The sequence below is a fragment of the Monodelphis domestica genome, chromosome 1, assembly GCF_027887165.1.
Source record: "Monodelphis domestica isolate mMonDom1 chromosome 1, mMonDom1.pri, whole genome shotgun sequence".
In the NCBI taxonomy this organism is placed as follows: Eukaryota; Metazoa; Chordata; class Mammalia; order Didelphimorphia; family Didelphidae; genus Monodelphis; species Monodelphis domestica.
Window position 1 is genome coordinate 225,369,242 of NC_077227.1, and position 25,571 is coordinate 225,394,812.

General features: G+C 41.1%; 1 protein-coding gene across 1 annotated transcript in view; it reads left to right on the forward strand.

Moving 5' to 3' along the window:
• The first annotated feature begins 22,497 nt into the window (after positions 1–22,497).
• Positions 22,498–25,571, forward strand: part of RIN3 (Ras and Rab interactor 3) — a 169,938-nt gene continuing 166,864 nt past the window's right edge. The window contains exon 1 of the mRNA XM_056810458.1: positions 22,498–23,983. Within this exon, the coding sequence (XP_056666436.1) occupies positions 23,940–23,983 (44 nt within the window). The 5' untranslated portion in view covers positions 22,498–23,939. The remainder of the gene's footprint in view (positions 23,984–25,571) is intronic.

Here is a 25,571-nt window from a genome sequence, read left to right on the forward strand (position 1 = left end):
GTGGATAGAGAGCCAGGCTTGGAGAGGAAGGTCCTAGGTCCAAATCTGGCCTCTAAAACCTCTTAGCTGTGTGACCCTGGGCAAGTCACGTAACAATGACCTAGCCTTTACTCCTCTTTTGCCTTGGAACTGATTCTTGATATCAATTCTAAGAAGATAAGAGTTTAAAAAATAAAAGACTCCAGAAACTTAGGGAAAGACAGCAATTGAGCAAGACACGAAGGCAAAGTCCACCAAGTCAGAAGCACAGCTGGGAGGAGAGTGAAAGATAAAACAAGTTACAGGCCAGCTATAGTCTCTGCAGAAATAGATTCTGTAGCTTAGAAATTGGAGCGGTCCAAAAGTGATGTAGTCTGTCTCCCAAGGTGGTAAATTACTCATCGTGTAGAGGCTGGCTACCTATTTGGTGGTACCTAGGTGGCACAGGGGATAGAGCGCCAGACCTTGAGTCAGACCCAAATTCAAATCCAGCCTCAGTCACTATCTGTGTGAGCTTGGACAGGTTACTTACCCCTGTTTGCCTCAGTTTCTTCATCTGTAAAATGAACTGGAGAAGGAAATGGTAAACCACTCTAGTATCTGCCAGGAAAACCCCAAATGGCATCATAAAGAATCAGGCACAATTGAAGTATTTGGGGTGAGAGAGAAGGAGTTATCCTTTGAAGATGTTTCTCAGAGATGAGTTCAACTAAATGACCTGTGAAATCTCTTTCAAATCTAAGACTCCCTGAGGCATAGCTTTCAGGATAGAAACATCAGGAAGAAGGCAATAATCCCATGGTTCAGATCCCCATCAGAGGATTGTTCTCCATTCTGGTTACTATGTTTTAGGAGCCTTGATAAGCTGGATAGTTGGGAGGGAGGGGAAAGGGGAGGGAGCAGAGGGGGGGGGGGAAACGGAATAGGAAAGGGTCTCAGGGTCATACCATATGAGAATGGGTTGAAGAAAGTGAGGATGTTCCAAAAGGGAAAGAAAAGGCTCAGAAAATTCACAATGGCTGTGTTTAAGGGTCTGAAGTTTTGTCAATTGAAAGAGTGATTAGATGAGTGGGGTTTGGGGGTGAGTTTTTTTTTTTTCCTTCTGGAGTTGTGTGTGTGTGTTTCCTCAGAAGAGCAATGGATCAAATTTTCAGGAAGTTCTAAGTTCAAATCCAACCTCAGATACTTATTAACTATGATTCTGAGTAATTCATTTAAACTGTTCGCTTCAGTTATTATATTAATGAGAATATCAATAGCACCTACCTTGCAGGGATGTTGTGAGAATTAAATGAGATAATAATTGTAAAAAGCTCTTAGCATGTGAGTCACTAATCCCAAGTTGTCTAGCCCATACAACCCTTTTGGAACCAATACTTATTATTGATTCTAAGACAGAAAGTAAGAATAATAATTTAAAAAAAGCAAAAAACAGCAGCATGGTGCCTGGTACCTAATAAGTACTATATAGATGTATATTCCCTTCCCTTCTACCTTCCCTCTTCCTCCACTTTCTTTCTCCTTGGGGGTGGGGAGGAAGGATGCAAATTAGGCTTAAAGTGAGGGAAAAGTGGAATGGACTGCCCTCTGGAGGTAATGTGTTCTTCCTCACCGAAGGTTTTCCAGCAAAGGCTGGCCAAACACCTGTCACATATATCATAACGTACATGTTTTTTAGGCAAGGATCGAGTTAAATAGCCATCAATGGGGATTGGGATTCTTGGACTCTGGGATTCTCTGACAACAAAATCTCTCCTTAGTTGGATTGTTGCCAGACTTTAGCCATGTTGTAGGTGACTCTACATCCCTCTCATTCTTTAGAAAGCTGGGTACTCTGTTTCCACAATTTTCTTTCTTGTCCAAAGACAGCTGAGTAGTACAGTGAATCTGAGTCACAAGGAGACCTGAATTCAAATTTATCCTCAGATACTTATTAACTGTGTGATCCTGGGCAAGTCAATTTACCTCTGTTTACCTCCTTTTCTTTGTTTGTGAAAGGGGTATAATAATAGAATCTGTCAAGCTTGTGGTGAGAATCAAATAAGATCATTTTTGTAAAGTATTTTGCAAATCTGAAAGTACCATACAACTACTTGTCATTGTTGTTATTCATTTTTATTGCCACCTTGGCCAGATTCCTTATAGTTCTTTTATAAAATCTGGCAGATCATCAGTGCGCTGAATTACATGGCTGGGACAAAATACAAAGCAAAAAGGGGGCAAGGCAAGCAGGTGCAGAGATAAGAGTCTCCCATCCTCAGGAGAAAGCATCCAGATGTAAGAATATTCCATCTCCCTTCATTTCTACAGTTGGGTAAAACAGCAGGATGACAATTGGATGTTTTAGATTTAGTTTCTGTGCCACCATGAATGAATGAATGAAGAATGGCATCACTATGGACATACTATGTCCCAAGGACCAGGCTAGGTGCTGGGGAAATGCAGAGCACAGCAAGACCATACCTGATCTCCTCAGAAGCGACGTCTCACCTGAGAGGATTTGGGGCAGTGCCACATAGCGGCAGGGCAGATGTTAAAGCCTGGTGGTCTGCCATCTTACCCAAAGAATTGTAATCGATGACTCTGTTCATCCAAGCAGTATCAAGTCTTATCTTTGCCACTCACCAATTGTGCTAACTTTAGCCTTAGAATCAGGAAGACATCTTCATTAAGTTCAAATCTGACTTCAGATGCTTACTAGCTGTGTGACCCTGGGAAAGTCACTTAACTCTGTTTGCCTCCATTTCCTCATCTGTAAAATGAGCTAGAAAAGGAAATGGTAAATCATTTCAGTTTCTTTGCCAAGAAAACTAAAAAATAATCTTGGGTCACAAGGAATCAGACACAACTGAAATGAATCAACAACAATTAGAACTTTAACGGAGGGAGCTTTTTTAATGGGCAGCTAGTTGGCACAGGGCTTGATATCAGGAAGATTTGTCTTCCTGAGTTCAAATCTGGCCTCAGATATTTAATTCTGGTCACTTAACTCTGCCTCAATTTCCTCATCTGTAAAGTGAGCTGGAGAAGGAAGTGGCAAACTACTCTACTATCTTTGCCAAGAAAAGAGTTAGATCCAACTGAAAAATGATTTGAAACTTGTCATCAGGGTTGTTTTCAAAGTCATCATCATCATAGCAGAGATACTGGAGCATTTTTCCAATTCCTTCTCTAGCTCATTTTATAGATGAAGAATTGAGGCCAACAGTATTAAATGACTTGTCCAGGGCCACACAGCTAGTAAGTGTCTGAGGAGGAAAATGAGACTCCTTGACTCCAGACCTGGCTCTGTATCTGCTGTAGTACTAGCTGTCCCTGTCTGAACTGAGGTAGGATTTGAACCCATGTCTGTCCTGACCCCAAAGCCACCACTCTACCTGTATATTACCTAGCTTCCTTTTCTCAGTAGAGAAGTGGTAAACTCTTGGTACAGATTTAGACCTATGTCAATAGACATGGTTAACATGACCTGCTTTTACTTAATTGTACTTCCTTTTTATAAGGGAGAACATTATTAATTGGGGTTATTGGTTGAGGTTCTTGGGAGATATAACAGAGAAGTAATAATGTATGGGGGAAAACAACAAAATCAATACATTAGGGACCAGCTAGTAGCTCAATGGATAAAGAGCCAAGCCTGGAGAGAGGATGTCCTGGGTTCAAATCTGGCCTTAGACACTTCATAGCTGTGGACAAGATTCTTAACCCCCAGTGCTTAGTGCTTACTGCTTTTCTGCCTTAGAATCAATACATAGAATTGATTCTGAGATGGAAGGTAAGGGTTGTAGGGACAAAAAAAATCAACACATTACTTAATTTTTCATTTTTTTTAATTTGTAACATTTTATTTAATTAATTAATTTAGAATATTTTTCCATGGTTACAAGATTCATGTTCTTTCCCTCCTCTGCCCCAACCCCCTCCCAGAGTTGACACATAATTCCCACTGGGTTTTACATGTGTCATTGATCAAGACCTATGTCCATATTATTATTTGCACCAGGGTAATCTTTTATAGTCTACATCCCCAATCACATTCCCATCTGACCCATGTGATCAAGTAATAGTTTTTCTTCTGCATTTCTGCTCCCACAGTTCTTTCTCTGGATGTGGATAGTGTTCTTTCTCATAAGTCCCTCAGAATTGTCCTGGGTCATTGCATTGCTGCTAGTAGAGAAGTCTATTACATTTGATTGTGCCACAGTGTATCAGTCACTGTGTACAATGTTCTCCTGGTTCTGCTCCTTTCGCTCTGCATCAATTCCTGGAGGTTGTTCCAGTTCCAATGGAATTCCTCCAGTTCATCATTCCTTTTAGCACAATAGTATTCCATCACCAACATATACCACAATTTGTTCAGCCATTCCCCAATTCCCCTCATTTCTAATTTTTTGCCACCACAAAGAGTGTGGCTAGAAATATTTTTGTACAAGTCTCTTTCCTTCTGATCTCTGGGGTATAAACCCAGCAGCAACACATTATTTAAATTATTATTATTTAAATAAATATTGAATAGTGTGGCAAGGCATAAGGAAGACATTTTCAGCATTTGTCATGAAAGTGATTATGTATAGTAGGGGCAAAATGACATAAGCTTGTTTATTGGACGTTGAAATATTAGAATGAGGGGATGTGTCTTGAGTTTGAGAGAGATAAGTTTAGAATGAATAGAAGGAAGTTCCATTATACACATCTGGGAATAAACTTATGACCTCCATTCCCCAAGAGGTACTAAAAATATAAGTTCATTCAATACTGATTCAGAGAATTCACAGATAACTGAGCCAGGATGCCAGAATGAAACTGAGGTATCTTGGGAATCTAGCTGGCCTTTGACATCAGGGTGAACACCTCAGCCCTACCACAAGTCATTACTTTCTGCTTTACAGACCCAAGAACTTTCTGTTACAGGAACGCACATCGGAGACATTGGAAGATAGGGGGGGAAAAGGCATTGAAATAGAACCCAGGCTAGGAGCTGCCTGGGGGGAACAAATTTCTTCAGCATTGTATTGCAAGCTCTATTGCAATTTTGCCCTTTTATCAATTGTTGCTTCATCTTGTCCACTCTTCATGATCCTGTGGACAATAACATGCCAATATTGGCCATGAAGTTTTCTTGGCAAAGGATCTTGGAGTGCTTTGCCATTTACTTCTCCAGCTGATTAAGGCAAACAACAGTTAAGGGACTTGCCCAGGGTCACAGAGCCAGTGTCTGAAATTCTTACTCCAGGTCCAGTTCTCTACCCACCAAACCTAGCAGATTCCCTCCTATCAGTAGATGCATTCCATTCAGTGTAGTTCTTCTTTCTCTTCCTCACCTCAGGTTAAGCAGACTCCAATCCAATTCCAAAAGTATTTTTCGAGCATTTACTATTATGATGAGTGACTCCACCATTGGCTAAGCTCTAGAAATACAAGGGGTAAATAAATGGGTGTTTAAGGAGGACTAGCACCTCTGTTTTTTTTTTGTTGTTGTTTTTAATTAATTAATTTAGAATATTTTTCCATGGTTACAAGAATCATGATATTTCCCTCCCCCCCCCAACCTCTCCCTTGGCTGACACATAATTCCACTGGGTTTTACATGTGACATTGATCAAGGCCTCTTTCCATATTATTGATAATTAGCACCTCAGTTGAGAGAGCTTGTCAAACTTTTTTCAGGATTGTTCATTTGCCATTTAAAAAAAAACTCTTTCCTTCCATCTTGGATTCAATACAGTACATTGATTCCAAGAGTGGTAAGGGCTAGGCAAAAAAGGGATTTGCCCCGGGTCACACATAAATGTCTGAGGCCAGATTTGAGTCCAGAACTCCCATCTCTAGACCTAGCTCTCCATCCACTAAACCACCTAGCTGCCTCCTGCTCATCAACCTCTGAGGTCTATGTCTACCTGGCACTCGGCTTTCCCATATGGCTCCAAGAAGCAATGCAGCAGCCACACTCTGGCAAATCATCATGGTGGATGGGCTAAACCAGACTGAGGGTGACTTGATGAGCCCCAAACTTGTTGGTGAGTGAAGGGGAATATCTGCCCCCAGCATGCCTGTGGGATGAGAATATGAGGATGATTTGTTCCAAAGGTCATGAAGGCAGCTGAGGTAGGTGCTGTGGAGCACTAAGAGCTTATTTGACATCAGAGATGCCAAGGTCATCCATTGCATCCCAAACCATCATCAGCTGCCATGACTTTTGTCTTGTGACTGCATTTAAATAATTCTAGAAGAGAGAGTGAGGTTGATACCTTTGTACAACTCTGCTTCATTTAAATCCAATTCATGTACAAGTCAAGACATAACCCAGCGGGGTTATTGATCTTCTTGGAGAATGAAGGACAAACAGTAACAACAGAAATACAAAGATGGAAACTAGGCAAGAGAATTAGCTCAGTGGATTGAGAGCCAGGCTTGGAGAGAGAAGTCCTAGATTCAAATCTGGCAGCAGACACTTTTTAGCTGTGTGACCCTGGGCAAATCACTTACCCCAATTGTCTAGTCCTTATGGCTCTTCTGTCTTGGAACCAATATTTAATATTGATTCTGTCAGAAGGTATGAAAATGGGATTAATTCTCCCCTCACCCACTTTTAGATTTAATCACCAGAAGCATATACACCCCAATTATACTTAAGTATGGGGAAGTCAGTGACCCATGTGTGCTATAGTAGGTAATGAATCAGAAATCCACTGACTTCCCTGTGGGCAGTCCTAAGCAAAGCTATAGCTGTAATTGGTTCACATAAAGTAGAAGGAAGGCACAGGAAGTGATGACTAGTCTTTAAAAGTGGGAGAAACTTCCTGTGACCAACTCTTTTGCCTTTGAACTTGACCTTGCACGAGCTCTAGCTTGAAACCTCTGACTGCTCTTGGATTTTCCCTTAGAACTACCACATGAGAGAGGTGGAGTCAATGTGGCAGCATAGAGATAGCAAAAGTTCAGACCTCTGACAACTCTTCCTTCCCAATTACAAACTAATGCTCCCAGGGGACTGAAAATCAAACCTAACAACAAGACAGAGCCAAGGAACCCTCCTACTGGACTCAATTCAAAAGGTACGCCACCCAAAAGCCAGAATTTGAGAACACTTGGGTTTAAGGGGAAGGAAGAAGGAAGGTTCCCAGGACCCCTCCCCCACCTAGAGCGCTAAGCCTCCAGCAGCAGTGGGAACCTCTGGGTGGGCAAAGGTGCTGGTCTGGAGGGAGTACCTTGTGGGCAAGGCTGTGACAGGCTCAGAGCATCAAAGACTTTCCCACCAGGTGGTGGGGAAGGAGCTATAGAGGGAGCGCAGAGTGGGCAGCCTGGTCACAGTGATGGAGACCCTCCATATTGCTCCAGCCTTACAGGAGGTTTTGGCCTCAGGGAACATCCAGCCCAACCCAGCTGAACTTAATCCCATCAAAAGTCTTCAGAGGTCAGGGAAGGTCAAGCTCCAACACCCCTCCCCCATAGACTGCTCTGAGAGATCTCCTGACAAAGCTTCAAGAGTGGAGACTGACAGAAAACCCCAAAACCAAAAAAAAAATGAGAGGAGTAAGAGCACAGACAACTGCAGGGAGCAAAGAAGGGGTAAATATGAGCAAACAACAGAAAAAGAAAAAAGAAATTACAATCAACAACTTCTATACGGGCAATGAACAAAGAGCAAATGAAGAGAAGGAGGAGGGAACATCAAGCAATAAAACAGAAATCCTAGTGAACTGGATACAGGCTTTGAAAGAACTCAAAATGCAATTCAAAACACAATTAAGAGAGACTGAAGATAATTGAGAAAAGAACTTAAAAACTAAGACAAGTCATCTGGAAACAGAAAATAGTGTCTTGAAAGCCAAAATCAACCAGCTTGAAAATGAGGCAAGGGATATGAAAGATGAGGTAAAGAGGATGAAAGATGAAGCAAAGGAGATGAGACATGAGGTAAAGAGAATGAAAGATGACCTCCAAAGAAAATCAGACCAGAAGGAGAAGGATGACCAAAAAGCCAGGGATGAAATCTAGTCTTTAAGAACCAGAATACAACAACTGGAATTAAGTGACATCACAAGGCAGCAGGACACTATAAAACAAAATCAAAAGAATGAAAAAATTGAGGAAAATATGAAGCATTTCATTCACAAAACAGACGATTTAGAAAATCGTTCCAGGACAGACAACTTAAGAATCATTGGTCTACCAGAAGACCATGACAAAAGAAAAAGCCTGGATGTCATACTACAGGAAATTATCCAAGAAAACTGCCCCAATATTCTAGAACAAGAGGGAAAAGTGGAGATTGAAAGAATCCACAGATCACCTCCTGTACTTAACCCCCAACTGACAATACCCAGGAATGTTATAGCCAAATTCAAGAACTATGAGACCAAGGAAAAAAATATTACAAGCTGCCAAGAAGAAGTCATTCAGATACCATGGAACTACAGTGAGGATAACACAGGATCTGGCTGCATCTACACTGAAGGACCAAAAGGCACGGAATATGATATTCCAGAAAGCAAGGGAACTAGGTCTACAACCAAGAATCAACTACCCAGCAAAACTGACTATATTCTTATAGGGGAAAGTATGGTCATTCAACAAAATAGAAGAATTCCAAGCATTTGTAAAGAAAGACCAGACCTGAACAGAAAATTTAATGCACAAGCACAGAACTCAAAAGAATCATCAAAAGAGTCCTATAGCAGTTGAAGACTGGTTAATTCAAGATGTCTTCTCAGTTCATTCTTTCCCGTGTGAAAATACTCCATGGCTAAGACTCTCTGTGAAGATGTAAGTATGTATACCAAAGCTTTCAGAAGTTTAAAAAAAAATCGTCCTACAGGCACTGAGCTCAGTGGCAAAAAGCAAAATATGACAACCCATGAAAATTACAGCTGATTACCAATATCAATGCTAACAGAAAGGATCAATGGTGTAGATAATTCCAAACAGCAGATAATACCAAAAACCATTTGCTGTAGATTAACACACAGTTGCACACTATCTTCCTCACCGAGGCCCAACTGACAAGGGAAGCTTCTAAAAGTAGGGAGAGGCAGCCCAAAGACCTGATGGCCAGGGAAGCAAAGAGGTAGAAACCTCATGTCCAATGAATGTTGGAAAAAAAAATTAAAAGTTTTCCTAAGAAAATGGATTTTCCAAGGGGATGCCCTTCAATTGGGGAATGGCTGAACACATTGTGGTATATGTTGGTGATGGAATACTATTGTGCTAAAAGGAATAATAAAGTGGAGGAATTCCATGAAGACTGGAACAACCTCCAGGAAGTGATGCAGAGCGAGAGGAGCAGAACCAGGAAAACATTGTACCCAGAGACTGATGCACTGTGGTTCAATCGAACGTAATGGACTTCTCCATTAGTGGCAATGCAGTGATCCTGAACAACCCAGAGGGATCTATGAGAAAGAACAATATCCACATTCAGAGGAAAAACTGTGGGAGTAGAAACACAGAAGAAAAACAACTGCTTGATCACATGGGTCGATGGGGGCTATGATTGAGGATGTAGACTCTAAATGATCACCCTAGTGCAAACATCAACAACATGGAAATAGGTTTGATTAAGGACACATGTGGAATTGTGCATTGGCTATGGGAGGGGGTGGGGAGAGAGTTAGGGAAAGAATACGATTCTTGTAACCATGGAAAAAATATTCTAAACTGACTAATTAAATAAAAAAAATTTTAATGAAAAAACAAAAAAAAAACTACCACGTGGGTGAGTGGGAAGGCTGACTCCCTTTCTTGGCTTTTCTGGAGGTAGTAGCCTCCAGAGAGATCCCTCATCTTGGAGGAGGCCTCATGGCTAGAATCCTTGTTTAATTTACCTCTGGGTCCCCTTTGCTAGAGCCTCTGAAACCCAGCCTGGTTCAGACCAGGCTGGAGTAATTATCTACTCTCTCTATTTCCTTACTTTCACTCTTTCTCTTTTTGTAAATAAACTACCATAAAAAGTCATTCTGGCTTGAGTAATAATTTCGACCACCACATTTTTATACATTTAGTCCAACCTTTTATTTTAACCCTTACAAAGGTAAGAGTTTAAAAAAAAATATGGAAATAAAATAGTATCTGATCTCAAGAAGATGAGTCTTCCTGACTATAGGGACAGTGTTTTATACACTGAACCATCTAGCTGCCCCTAAAATATAATTTTCTCATTGTTGTTCAGTCATATCTGATTTTTGTGACCTCATTGGGCCTTTTTTGGTGAACATACTAGAGTGGTTTGTTATTTCTTTCTCCAGCTCATTTTATAGATGAGAAAACTGAGGCAAATGACTTGCCCAGGGTCACCCTAGTAAGTGCCTATAACTAGATTTGAACTCAGATCTTCCTGACTCTAGATATAGTGCTTTATCCATTGCCTCACCTAGCTGCACCTAAAATCAAATAGGAGATATTAAATGTATACAACCAGAAGTGAACTTGGTTGGGGAAGATGCTGTGTAACAAGCATTTTAAGTTTGAGTCCATTTCCCCTAGGGACTGAGTAGAGGAAAAAGTGTGGCCTGACTTAGAGGTGATATAATTTCAGATATTACTCTGTCTTCTCATTAAACAGCCCTTTTTAAGAGCTAATAGATGTTAATTGGTTAAATTACACTGAGGATAGAGAAGCTATATGGCTCAGTAGATAAAGATAGAGGCCTGGAGGTAGGAGGTTCTGGGTTCAAATATGGCCTCAGACACTTCCTAACTGTGTGTCACTGGGCAAGTCATTTAACCCATTTACCTAACTCTCACCACTTTTCTGCCTTGGAACTGATGTATTGTTTCTTTTTTAAAAAATAATTACCTTCTGTCTTAGAATCAATATTACATATTGGTCACACAGCTACGAAGAGTCTGAGGTCAGATTTGAACCCAAGATCTCCTGTCTCTAGACTTGGCTCTCAATCCACTGAGCCACCCAACTGCCCCCTTGATAATATTGATTCTAAGTCAGAAGGTAAAGGTTTTTTTTTTTTAATTAAAAACAAAATATAATTTTTTTAAAATAAATTATATTGAGGGAGTAATTACTAGTTGCATGTTAGGCAAATGGTATCTGGCAGTGATATTGGGAGAAATTAACCTGATGGGGGCTCATGAATAATAGTATTAGAAATACTACCCCATCCCCCCAACCCCTCAGGGTCATCTCTATTTCCTTAAGGAAAGAAGTAGAAGTTTTGTTTTGGAGACCAAACCTTCTGATCTGAGGAGAAGTAGAGAGTAATCTCCAGGTATTTGTGCTTCTCTTTAATACCATTATTATTACTACACATTAATACCATTATTACCATTAATACCAAGGCACTTGCTGAAGGACCAAAAATGTATTGGTTAGTTGCATCATCACATTTACTTATCTGTGTACACACTGCATCCCCTATAGAACAGAAGCTCCTTTGGAGGAAAGAGCTATTTCATTTGTTTTTATATACTCACTGCCTTACAAATATTAGACGCATAATACATGCTCATTTTATTTCATCGAATTCAGCAAATATTTATTAAGGACCTGATATATATCAAATTCTAAGCAAAGCCCTGGAAATACAAAGATGAAAACAAGATAGTTTCTGCTCTCAAGAAGCTTAGAATCTAATTGGAGATATTAAATATACATAAATATATAATATATGTTATGTTATATAGAAATATATTTAATACAAGTAGAATGAGATTTGGGTAAAGGAGAGACCCAAATGTACAAGGAAGGAGAGATTACTTTTGCTGGAGGAATCAGGGAAGATACCAAAGAACAAGTAGCAACTGATTTAGATCTTGAAGAAAGAAAATAATTCCCACAGTCAGAAATGAATGAGAATGGTTCAGGCATGGGGAAAAGTCTATGTCAATATTCAGTGATGATATCTGGAGGAAGAAGAGACCTGAATGATGATGAAGAAGAAGAGGAAGAAGTGGGGGTGGGGGAAAGAGTTGGGGAAAGAAGTAGAGAAGAAGGAATGTGAAAAAGGTTTGAAAGCTAACACCAGATGATCATGGAAAATCATAGATGTCAGGCTAAGGAATGGCTTTTTTATCCTGTTGGGTAGTAGGGGACCACCAAAGGTTTTGAGCATAGAGCTGACATGACCAGATCAATGCCTTGGGAAGATGGCATTTGCCTAAAAGATGGACTGGAGAGAGGGAAGAGACTGTAAGCAGGGAAGCCAGTGGAGAGGTTATTAAAATAGTCAAAGCAAGAAAGTGATTGATGATAGTGTGAAATAAGACCCGATAGTGGGAGTGGAGAGTAGGACACAGATGGTAGAAATGGTTTACAAGTGTTGCATCCTGCTCTATTGTGCTTGTTAATAATTTCACCTCCCTAAAGACCCCAAAGGACCCTTGACTCCCACTCACCTCTTTTGCTACAGGCAGTGAAAGGTGTTTCTATCAGAGGTAGAGGCATGTGGATCCATGGCTTTGACCTGATCTGTATATAATTCTCCTATTTATTAATCCAAGTCTTCTTTCCCAAGTAGACTGTGATGTCATTATAGGAAGGGACTTGGTCTTGTTAATAAATATATCTATAGAGATCCCCCACACAATGAGTGAGGTTAACTACTAAACACACACACATATATATTACATATTATATTTAACATGTGATATAAATACTATATTTATTACATATATCTTAAACCAGAAATATAGTTTATCCTTCATTAATTTAATGAAATGCCTTTTAATTCATTTTCCCCACAAATGAATACACCAAACCTTCCCAAGCACAGACATTTCCTTTCTGATGTTCTCTATAGTTAAAGATTTTATAGCTGAGTTTTGTTTCAAAGTACAACTTTATGATCTGATTTCTTTCTTGAGCTGATCCATTTATTACGAGATGACTATTTTTAGTAGGTCCCCTGAGTCTCTGGCGTGTAGAAGAAAGGTTGAGGAAGTTGGGTTGATTTTTCATAGGAAGTAGGCATCCCAACAAGAAGAAGTGAGAATAGGAAAGGAACCAAATTAGACCAAGCCAACAAAAATGCATTTAGCATCCACTCATTGGGCAAGAGACCCCTATTGGATACCGTTGGATATATGTTTATTAACAAAGACCAAGTGCCTCCCTACAATGACCATATGATGGTCTGCTTGGGAAAGAAGACATAGATCAATAAAAAAGAGAATTAATAATCCAATAAGAATCAGGATAAGAATAATCAACATTAATGTAGCACTTTAAGGTTTACAAAGTAGTTTTTCTCACAACAGCCCAATAAAATTGGTAATGAAAGATTAATTGAAATGCCCTTGATTTTACATGGAAGTAGGCTTCCAACTAACTATACTGACTTCTGAGAGTTGTAGACAAAAGGGGAAACAAGGGTTCCTCTTGCTAGGAGGGATAGGATCCAGGTTCTGAGTGGTGAAGTAGAATTCCCACAAAGTCTGTTTTTTTCAACAATTCTTTAACCAGAAAAGGAGAATTAAGAAGGAACAGGAGAGGAGCAGATTGTGGCTGACCCCAAAGAGGTTGATAGAAGAAGTAAAAAACAGTAGCAAAGTAGTATCAGAGAAGGATTAAGAAAGTCCAATAGGTGTTTTGCAATGGACTTCCCAAAATTAGAAACTGCTATGTGTGATGTCCCTTTAGAGAGCTTCAAAATTATAACTGATCTGTGATGCATGTCTGTAAATGAATTGTGTAAAGAGAGAGAGGGCAAATGAAGGATGCTGGTGACTAGTTGGCAAACACAAAGGGAAGATAAGTCAGGACTAGAGCCCTGATCAGAACATGGATTCCCCCCTACCCCAAATGGGGATTTGAAGCTATAATCATAAGAGATGCTTATAGTTTGGAATAGTAATTATTTTGATAAATTCCTCAAGTAACAGAGAGAGACAACCCACAGGGATGAGATTCATTTTCCTCCTAGGATACAAGAAGTCATTTATTGTTGTTGTTCAGTCTTTGTTTTCAAAGAGGACCATTAACATCACAGAATGATATTTTGATTTGTGTGAGTAAATCGTTTTGGTTTTTTTTTTTAAACCTTTACCTTTCATCTTAGTGTCAATTATAAGACAGAAAAACAGCAAGGGCTAGGCAATTGGGGTTAAGTGACTTGCCCAAGGTCACATAGCTAGGAAGTATCTGAGACTAGATTTAAATCCAGGATCTCCCATCTCCAGCCTTGTTGCTCTATCCATTGGGCTGCCTAGTGGTCCATTAAATAAATGAGGCAGAATTGCACAAAGTCTTCAGCTGCCCTCTCTCTTCCAGTCATCCATTTCCAATGGCAAGACAAAAGTCAGGACTATTGGTGATCGAATAGGATGCAATAGTGGACCCAGGACTTGGTCAGAGGAAGAAAACTCTAGCTTCAAAAGGGAATAAGGATGGAGGAGGGTATAAATCAAAAGGTGCCTTCAAGGCTGCTTAGTAGGAAGAGGAAAGTATGGCCTGGAAAAAATCTGTCCACCCATCCTCAGTGAAAAGAGAGAGTTTTACCCTAATCTTTACAGCCCCCAGCTCACACCTGCTGGATGCCTCACACAACACATAGCTAACGACTGTCACAGTAAGTATTTGAACTCAGGACTTCTGAATTCAAGTCCAATTATTTTTTCCAGCTACATTATTACAGTATAATCATATCTTACATTTTTAACATAATTTCCAAAGGTCTTTTGCCTGCCTGATCTCATTTGATCCTTGCTACAATCTTGTCAAATAAATAGAATCTTGTTTCTATTAATATTTGTTGCCCTCCCTCCATATTCATCCATCAAGATCCACTTCTGCAAAGTCTTCTCTGATCCCCTCCAACTTGAAACAACTGAATCCTCCTTTCAGTTTCTCTAGCCATTTATCTGTCCACTTATTATGTCTTGTATCACATTCTTCCTTGGACTCTAAAAGCAACTTGTGTCTCATACTGAAATAACTGACATTCCAAAGTTCACTGAACATTCAAGGCTAGGGGAAAAGAAAGGAGTTTCTAACCTTGCTCTGCTTCCTTGCCACATCCAAAAGATATCAGCATTCCCCCTTGCAGAGAGGCCTGGAAAAACCTAGTCTCTAACCTAAAAATGCCACCAGGAACATTTTACGTCCTCTGCACCTTCACAACAACTCCCTTAGTTATTCACAGTTGATTTCTGAAAGGATGAAATAGAAATGCAACGTTAAGAAGCACTACAAATTGTTGTCTGTTTTCAGGAGTTTGGGAAACTCAATGAAGTTCTGTCTAACTGACCTTTCTCCTCCAGGGCTAGACTGCTTGACCATGAGACAGCTACTACAGAGCTGGGCAAGCAGTTTGCTCAGCCACAAGACTCCTTGGCTTCTCACCAAGAAGCAACAGCAAAATTTTTCCACCTTCAGCCAGAAAACTTAATTCTTTTCAGGTAAACCAAGGGGTTCCTTTTTGAAAAAAAAAAAAAAAACCCTTACCTTACATCTTAGAGTCAATACTATATGTATATATAGTTCTAAGGCAGAAAAGCAGTAAGGGCTAGGCAAAGGAGGTTAAATGATTTGCCCAGGGTCACACAGCTAGGAAGTGTCTGAGGCCAAATTTGAACCCAGGACCTCCAATCCCTAGTTCTAACTCTCAATCCATGGAGTCACCTAGCTGCCTACTAGACAAAAGGTTCTTAATATTTTCTCTGCTATGAACCTTTTTGGAAGTCTAGTAAAACCTATGAACTCTTTTTCCAGAATAATGTTTTTAAGTTTGTAAAATATGTAGAATTACACAGGAAACCAATTACTTTGAAATACAATTATTGAAAAAAAAATTTTAACCAAGTTCAAGGGCCTCAGGTTAAGAATCCCTAATCTTTTTTTTTTTAATTTTATTTAATTAGTCAATTTAGAACATTTTTCCTTGGTTACAAGAATCATATTCTTTCCCACCCCTTCCCATAGCCGATGCACATTTCCACTATGTCCTTGATCAGAACCTATTTCCATAAGAACCTCTAATCTAATGGGTTAGTAGGTTTATTTTATTTTATTTTTCAGCTAGGATGCTAGCAAACTCTTTCAGGTAGAGAAATAATTCTTGGGTTAAGATCAGAGAAGCTTCCCTTTGGTTCCCCTATAGCCTCAATTTGTCAACCCCAGAAACAGTGAATAGAATGCCTAGACCTGGAGTCATGAAGGTCTGAATTCAGATCTGACCTCAGACACTACATGTGTGACCATGGACTATTTATTCCACCTGTCTGCCTCAGTTTCCTCATCTGTAAAGTAAAAATAATAAAAACCATCTCCAAGGGTTGTTATGAGGATAAAATGAGACATTTGTAACATGCTTTGGAAACCTGAAAGCTTTCTATAAATGTGATTATCATTATTAATCAAAATTAAAATGCTAGAAGTAGCTAGTTAGTATTTGTTATTGTTGTTGTTGTTCAGTCGTTTTAGTCACATTTGATTCTCCTCCAAGAAGCCATTTGGGTTTTCTTGATAAAGATTCTAGAATGATTTGCTATTTCCTTCTCCAGCTCATCTTGTAGATAGGGAAACTAAGTCAAACAGGATTAAGTGCCTTGTCCAGTTAAGAGTCTAGCTATTGCTTGACCTGGCTTATTTGTTATTAATAAATAGCAATTAATTTGTAATTGCAAAATGCTTTATATGTGTTAAATCATTTGATCTGTAGTCTTATTTCTTTTCCTCAATCTTCCATGATTTATAAGCCCACTCCCTCAGGAAGCCCCTCCACCTTGCCTTAGGTCCCTGTTGGTGAACCTATGGCATGTCTGACAGAGGCTGCTTCCCTCCCCCACTCCACAAATGCCTGAGGACATTTCTCACATGATCCGCCCCTCTGCCCAGCAGCCCAGTGGGAGAGCTTCCTCCTTCCCCTCTCTGGGGTAAAAGGGGAGGGTGGAGCTCACTTACTATGTGAGGGTTGCACTTTGGGCACACCATCTCTAAAAGGTTTGCCATCATTGCCTTAGGGTGATTAGTTTCAATTTAGTTAGTTTCCCCTCCCATAATACTTTGAGAATTTTAAAGTTTATGGAATCACGTTCTTCATCCCACCATCTCTTCAAGACTCCCACCTAGTATATGGTATTTCATGCATATTTTATACCTAATAGTTTTTCCTTACAAGAAAACCCCACATGGGTTCACAGAGAGTCAAATATGACTGAAAATGACTGAACAACAAATAAATAATAACAAATAATAACTAGCATTTAAGTACCATTTCTAGCATTTTAATTATTATCATTCCTGTTAATGATCATGGTATGGTTGACATAATAGAATCATCCCAGGTCCAGTTGACAAAGAATACTTGTCTTGGTTTTTAACGGAAGAGGGAATGACCCAGTGAGAATTCATCAAAAGCTATAGGACCTAAAAGAAAGACTGAAATGTAAGGAGTCATACAACTAAGTGTCATTCTGTAATGGAAGGTCATTCCATTAATATCATTCTAGGTCCAATTCTTTTTCCATTTTGCTATATAGTAACTACGACAGTAACGATGATAGTTCAATGTCTCTATCCTCATTGATGTGGGTACTCTCTCCACTGGTATGGATCAGTTGTGTCAAACTCAAATAGAAATGGGACCACTAAACCCTAACTAAGAATCCTTGCATACTGACTTAGAAACAACACATTCACATTATCTGTGTTTGCTGTATTTTTATTTATTTTGTTAATATTTCCCAATTGCATTTTAATCTGGTCCTGCTGCCAGAATGTCACTGACCACATAAGGGCCATTTTTTAACCACTCTGGTATAGATCAAAACTCATTCTTACCTATTCCATGTCTATAAATTCTCCATAGGTGTCCACCCCACACCCAGGAGACTTCTTGTTCATACAGCTAGATCAGGAAGTGACCTCAAAGGCCATTGGGTTCAATTCCTTCATTTTACAGATGAGGAAACTAAGGCCCAGGGAAGTTAAGCAAATTGCCAGGAGTTACCCAGATAGTAAACATCAGAGATGAGATTTGAACCTTGGTCCTTTGAGTACAGAATCTATGATATTTCCATTGTACCAAGATCTTTTAACATTGCATGAATACTAGTTGAGCACACATGTGCTTCATCTATTATCTCTCATTCTTTCTATAACATTTCCCATCATAGTTAGATTCATAGATCTAGAGCTAGAAGGGATCTTAGAAGTCATCTAGACCAGTAGTTCTCAACCTGTGGGTCGTGACCCCGGCGGGGATCAAACGACCAAAACACAGGGGTCGCACATATTTTCGATGGCTTTAGCCACTGAGAAATCGCGCTACTTTACAGCAAGATCTCGGAAAGAACAGGGACCCTGCTGCCCGCACATTGTACTAATATTAGTTACCTATCAGCAGCCCTCCCCCATGAGGGGCAATGGATTTACCTTGTTGACTGGAGACGGGACTTAAACAGAGACCCAGAGAGAACCCCCTGGGAGCTGGCTCTGGAGGGGTTAAGAATGAGTCCTGGAGCAAATAACTCCTGGAGCGGATAACAGAGCAGAGTAACCCCAGCAAAGTGAAGCCTTCGCTCCAGCTGGAGGGAGATGACAGGAAGAAGAAGGCAGCGTCTGCGGACCCCCTCCCCAGGCAGGACTTACCTCCCACCCCAGCACTCAGGCTGCCTCCTGCTGGATTAATATTTCTCAACACATAATTAAATATTGTTTTTGTGATTAATCACAATGTTTAAATTAGGTTTGATTTGTAGCAATGAGAATACATAATGCATATCAGGTATTTACATTCCGAATCATAACTGTAGCAAAAAGTTTTGAAGTAGCCACCAAAATAATTTTTTGGTTTGGGGTCACCACAACATGAGGAACTGTATTGCGGGGTCATGGCATTAGAAAGGTTGAGAACCACTGATCTAGACTAAACACATTTCACAGATGAGGAAACTGAGGCTCAAAGGAGAGAAGGAACTTACTGAAAGTCATATAGGAAGCTTTGGAGGTGAGATTTGAGCTCAAGTCTTTTGCTTCCAGAGCCACTGGTTTTTGATGCTATCATTTTTTGATAATTTTTGATAAAATGATATTGTTTGATATATATACTGTTTTTTGTGCATAATTCATCATTGGCAATACCCTGCAGTAATGTTATGCCTAAAATAGATCTGTCCTAATATAAGTCCTTTGGGTGAGTTAAAATTCTGAGTCTTCAAATGTAGGGTGACAATAATAAATAATAATAATATTGTTGTTTAGTCATTTCAGTTGGGTCTGATTCTTCATGACCCCATTTGGGCAAAGATACTGGAGTGGTTTGTCATTTGTCAAAACTGAGGCAAAAAGGTAAGTGGATTACTCAAGATCACACAATTAGTAAGAGTCCTGACCCTAATTCCTGTCCCACCCAGATGCGTAGGCCTCAGTTTCCTCATCTATAAAATGAGGAGGTGGGATGTTTCAGCTGCTAAGGTTCTTTCTAGCTCTAGATCTGTAATTTTATGATCCTTAAGGTTTCTAAAGCTCTTTTCTCATGGTGACCCTGTAAATTGTAAGTATGCTTATATTTATTTTAGAGATTTGGCAATAGGCTCTGAGAGACTTTTTTTGACTTATGTAGGGTCATTCCATTAATGCCATTCTAGGTCCAATGCTTTTTTCCATCTTCCTACACTGCTTTTAATGTAGGGAGTCTTAATTTTTTGTCATGGACTCCTTTGATAGTGTCAACCTTAAAAAACAGAGAACCACTAAAGTAGTTAGAAAGAACAATACTTTAATCAGGACAAGGAAGACAGCGCTCTAATTGTCCACTGCACAGTGTCAAATGCTAGATACTACACAGAGACAAAGCTCTGGGACTCTAGGAACAATGTCTCCAGGGGAAAAGCACCTCTGAAAGAGATTTTCCAATGAGCTGAAGAACGTGGGATCTTATACACTTTGGGGGGAAATAAGGGATAAGAAGTTCAATTGATGGATTTTACAATGGACACAAGGGAAGGAGGAACCCAGACAGGGACTGGACTCCCTCTACCTGGGAGAGGTTGATGCTTTACAATGGATACAAGGAAAGGATGATACCAACCAAGGGCTGGACTACCTGGGAGAGGTCTCTCATCCAGTGAGAGAAACTTCCAAGAAAAGAGGGTACTTGAGATTTGATTATATCTACTAATTCTATCTAAGCTGAGATCTTTGGGTTATTTTTCAGACTAAGGCAAGGTCAGTCTGGGTCTTCCTTTAAGGCACAGGGGCAATCTTGGGGGGATCCATAAACACAGTTGACTGTAGTCTAGTGAAGCCTGTGAAACCATTCTCAGACTAACTTTGTTAAAATTCAAAACCAAAGGAAATTTGGATTTCAGTTAGAAGTTAGTGAAAATAAAGACATAATTTTTTTCACCCATCTAACCACAGACCCAGCCCTTCTGTCTTGCTCTGGCTTGGAAAGGAAGGGAAGAGCAATCTACAATTGAGTCTAGAACTATAAACATATTTGAAGACTGAGAAAGGAGATCCAAGTCTTTGTGGTCTCAAGGGCCACGTTACCATCTGGAAAGGAAACTCAGATGTCATTCCAGAACTATACCTTTTCTGAAAGTCACTTGTTCCATAGGACTAAGAATCCATGACCAATAAAGAAAAAATTATGGGCGCTGCAAGTATTCAAAAAAATAATGGAGATAATTGTGTGCCTCTTTTGGTCTAAAGGACAAGGAAGAAAAATCTTGAGGAGATCAAAGAGCCAGCAAGAAAGAAAAGCTATGTTGATGGAATAGGACTTGTTGGAGAGAACCAAAAGGATGAAGGGAAAAGATGAGGCTTTTCTAGGTTCATAAGGGAAAAAAATTAACTGGAAGCAATCATAATAATGATAATTCAACAATAATAATGGCTTATTTTATATAATGCTTTATGATTCACAAAGCACTTTGCAGAGGGGCAGCTAGGTGGCGCAGTGGATAGAATGTGGAACTGAATTCAGGGAGACCTGAATTCAAATTAAACCCTGACATAAGCTGTGTCACCCTGGACAAGTCACTTTAATCCTGTTTGCTTCAGTTTCTCCATCCATAAAAAGAGCTAGAGAAGGAAATGAAAAACTACTTCAGTATCTTTGCCAAGAAAAGTCCAAATGGGATCTAGAAAAATTGATCACAACTGAAATGACTGAACAACAACAAATTACATGCATGATTTTATTTGATAATGTATAGTAAGGTCAGGGACTTCCATACCCAACTCTAAGAGTTGGGGGAAGGTATTGTAAAATCAAATCTATTGGCTAGAGATAGAAATGGCCATAGGATCATAGGATTTATGTCCCCAACAAGCGTCACTTTTAAAAATCTATTTTATAAATGGAGAAGCTACATTAAAAGAAGCCATTTGCCCCAGATTAGACAAGTAAGTAAATAGCCAACCCAGTTTATCTGACTCCAAAATCAATTGTCTTTGCATTAATACCATGATTCTCCTCCTCCAAGTATTATTGTTTCTGGTTTCCAATTCAATTCAACCAACAGTTATTAAGTATCTGCTAGTGTTGAGCACTGGGGATACAAGGAACCTTCAAAAAGCTTGCATGCTCCTGAAGGAGATTGTTGTTCATTTGTTTTCTGGTGAGTGTTAACTATTTGGGATTTTCTTGGAGTGGTTTATCATTTCCTTCTCCAGCTCATTTTACAGAGGAGGAAACTGAGGCAAGCAAGTTAAAGTGACTTGCTTAGGGTCTGGCCAGATTAGACTCCAGGACTAGCATTCTATACACTATGCCAAATAACATGTAAACACAAAACATTCACAAAATAATGCCAAGGGGTTCTAGCAACTTTGGGTGGGGGGAATGGGGAATCAGGTTAGACTTCCTCTAGGAGATAGCACTTGAGTTCATCCTCAAAAGGAAGTAGGGGTTCCAAAAGGGAAAGTTACAGAGTGCAGGAAATCTAGGAGGTGAAGAGGAGAAAGAGAGATCCAGATAAGAGGGAGAGCCATTGAAAACTCTTAGAGGTGTAGCTAAATAATACAGTGGATAGAATACCTATCTAGCTCTAGAGATGTGAAGACCTGGTTTTAAATCTGTCCTCAGATACTTCCTAGCTGTGTGACCCTGGACAAGTCACTTAACCCCCTTTGCCTAGCCTTTGGCTTTCTGTCTTTAAGCTGTTGCTAGAACATAAAATAAGGGTTTACAGGAGAACATTATACACAGAGATTGATACACTGCGGTTCAATCCAATGTAATGGACTTCTCTACTAGCAGTAATGCAGTGACCCAGGACAATTCAGAGGGACTTATGAGAAAGAACACTATCCACATTCAGAGGAAATACTGTGGGAGTAGAAACACAGAATAAAAACAACTGCCTGATCACATGGGTTGATGGGGATATGATTGGGGATATAGACTATAAATGATCAACCTAGTGCAAACATCAACAACATGGAAATAGGTCTTGATCAATGACACAAGTAAAGCCCAGTGGAATTGCCTGTCAGCTGGGGAAGGGGTGAGTGGAGGGAAAGAACATGAATCATGGAACCATGGGAAAATATTCTAAATTAATTAATTAAATGGAAAATTTCAATTAAAAGATTAAAAGACTAAAATAAGGGTTGGGGGGGGGGAAGGAAAAACTCTTAATAGTGGCATGTTTGAAGAAGAGCAACAAAAACATCTTCCAAAAAGTTGTTTCCCAGTGCCACTCAGCACATCAGAGCTTAGACACACACTCAAGTTCTCTGACTGAAAAATTGGGCTCTTTGCTTATCACCATGGTCTCTTAGAGGTCACAATTTCTTGGGATTAAGGAACAGTGCAGGAGATATTGTAGAAGCAAGGCAGCTTAGTTCTAGTGTCATTTGGATAGGCAATTGGTAGAAATTGGTGGGAAACCAATATCAAATGACAAGAGACATTCAGCAAGTCTTCCATAGATTCTATAGGATTTGTGGTGGCTTGGATTGCTACCGATGGATGACTTGGAAGCACGGTCAAGCACAGCTCCCTTCTGTCAAGTCTTTTAGCATGGGTGGCAGCCCGTGTAGCTGTTATCGAAGGCTGAACTTGCTAAAGATGAGTCTTTGGTCTAGAAGTCTGCGGGAATGGGGTGTCAGAGGGAGGTGAGTTCCCACTATTGGAAACATCCCGGCAGAAGTTGGATGACTGGTAGGAGATTGGACAAGTGGCCTCTGGCATCCCTTAGAACTCTGAGCTTCTATGACCATGAGAATAGGGCACAGTTACATACTACTGCTTTGCAAGGGTGGAAAGGCATTATCTCCTTAATAGAGCATTGTAACTGTCCAATACTGTGTCTCCTGGTGAGGCTGAGCCTTAGGATGGAAGGGGGCAATGAAGAAAGCCTGTCCTCAAACAACCCCGCCTTACCGTAATCGAGGCAAAGTCTGCTAAATGCAGCTGGTTCCAGTTAGCCTGTAGGAATACAGACTCAAGCTGTAGGAAGGAACCGGCTCTTGCTGACGGGCCTGAAGCAGCCCCAGAAAGCCCTCCCAAAGCACGGAGTCCTGATCTCAGTACCTGCCGCTCTCTGGGAGTCCGTCCCTTCCTTGGTCCCTGGGACCCAAGGGCCTGAAAGTGTCCTGCTTCTGCTTTCCGCTGGCCCGGGTCCCTCACGTCCTCCGAGCTCCATGGAGGGCATGAATGCCCCAACACGGCTTTTGACCAAAAAAGCCAACACAAAATTTGACCAGCGAGGGACAGCCTCTTCCTGAAATCCCCCGCTCACTTCAATACAGGAAGTAGAAATAACTAGACACTGAAAAGGCAGGTCTCAAAGTCTCTTCCCCACTTCACCAGGTCTGTGCTCGGGCTGTTCGGGCCCCGGGGCTGGGCGGGGGAAGCCGAAGGACGTGTCCTGCGGAGTGAAGCTTGGGCCCTCCCTGCCAAGAGAAAGGGGGAGAGTGAGGGGTGAGGAGCGGGGAGGAAGGGGGAAAAGGATGCGGATTTCTTCTCGGGGGAAGCCGAGGGGCTGCAGCCTGCTGGAGGGACTCGGAAAGCCCTTCTGAAGTTTGAACTACCCCCAGTGACTTGGTGAGGATGATGAAACCGGCGGGGGACCGAGGAGACGGGGACCACCCGGGGTAAGCCATTGCAAACTCTACCCGGGGAAGAAAGGAGAGCAAGGTTTGGGGGGGAGGGAGGGGTTCGCCCTCCAGACTTTTGCAACAAAAGGCTCTTTCACAGGTTCCCAGAGGCAGCCTCCCCGAGGAGGCTGGGTGGAGGTTCCCTTCTCTTGTTGGGTGGAGAGACGCCCGGAGCAGGACGTCATTGGGCATCCTGCAGGCACGGTTCCTGGCTATGTGCCCTATGGCATGCCTTGGGCTCCCCAGGGGGTTTGCGGTCATTAAGATAGCTATCTGGAGGCCTGGCGGGTGGGCAGCAGGCTGGAGGGGAGAGGACCGGGGCTCTCCAAATCCACTGGAGGACTCATTTCCAAAGCAGTCCAAGTCCCTCGCGTGAGAATCCTTGGGCTTCCCCATTTCTCCTTCCCCTGCAAGGTGAGGATGGAGGAATGGAGGGAAATAGGACATTAGGGACTCCCAGGTGATTCGGGTCGCCAGGGCTCCCCGGGAGCTCTAGGAACCGTTTCACAATCTACCTGGAAACCCGCCTGAGTCGAAAAGATCAGCGCGGAACCTGTCCATGTTTCCTAAAGCAAACAATCTAGGAAGGGCGATGACTAGGCTTTGGTAGACTTTGACACCGGCTCCCCAAGTAGAAATGCCCCCAGAGGCGCAGCGCCCGGTGTCTGTTAACTGTCACACATCGGAGTCGGGGAGACGGGGAATGAATAGAGCAGCGCCGTCCTAGGTGCCTACGTGGGCTGAGCTGTGCAGCCACAGAGGCCCCAGAGCCTCCTCCTTCGGAGTCTACCCAGCCAAAGCTCCTACCGTCCTGGCTCTGGGGGCTCAGAGGGTGGAAGACTCAACCTCGCTGGAGGGATATAGACGAACTTTGAGAGTTTGTTGTCCGCCCTGCGCGAATGGAAGAGGAAGAGGAGGAGAACAGGGGGAGAGTTTTTAAGAACCCAAAGAAACCTTATTAGAGATCATCTATTTCTATCCAGGCCCTTCATTTTGTGTTTTTAAAATTAATTTGGTTTTTATTCAAATACCAAAAATCTACTTTCTTCCATTAATTATCACTAGGAAAAAAGAAAGGAAACCCTTTAAAAAAAATATGCGTCAAGCAAAATAAATTCTCAGGTTTGCCTTGTCTAAAAAAAGTATGCCACTTTCCGCACCCAGTGTCTATCAGGACATTAAGCCTCCTTTTGCAGACGGGGAAACTGAGGCCTAGAGGGAGGAAGTGACCTAACCAGAGTCACCCACAGAGCACCAGTGGAAGAGCCCAGCCTCAGAAGGGCTCACCTTTGTTGCTTTCTTCCTCATCTCTATAAGTACTATAAACCTAAATCCAAAATAAAAGAATCCAGGATTTGGAGTCTAAAGAGTCCTGTTCAAATCCCAGCCCTGCTCCCTAATTCCCTAAACTTCTCTGGACTATAGTACCTCATTTATAGATACATTTTCAAGTCCTTTCCAGTTCTAAAACTATAATCCATCCCATGATACTAACAAATTCTGTTTGTTTTTTAATCCCAAAAGGAAGCCAGATATTCGGGCCTCTCCTGACCGCTAACCCCCCCTGCTCCCCACAAAAAAAACA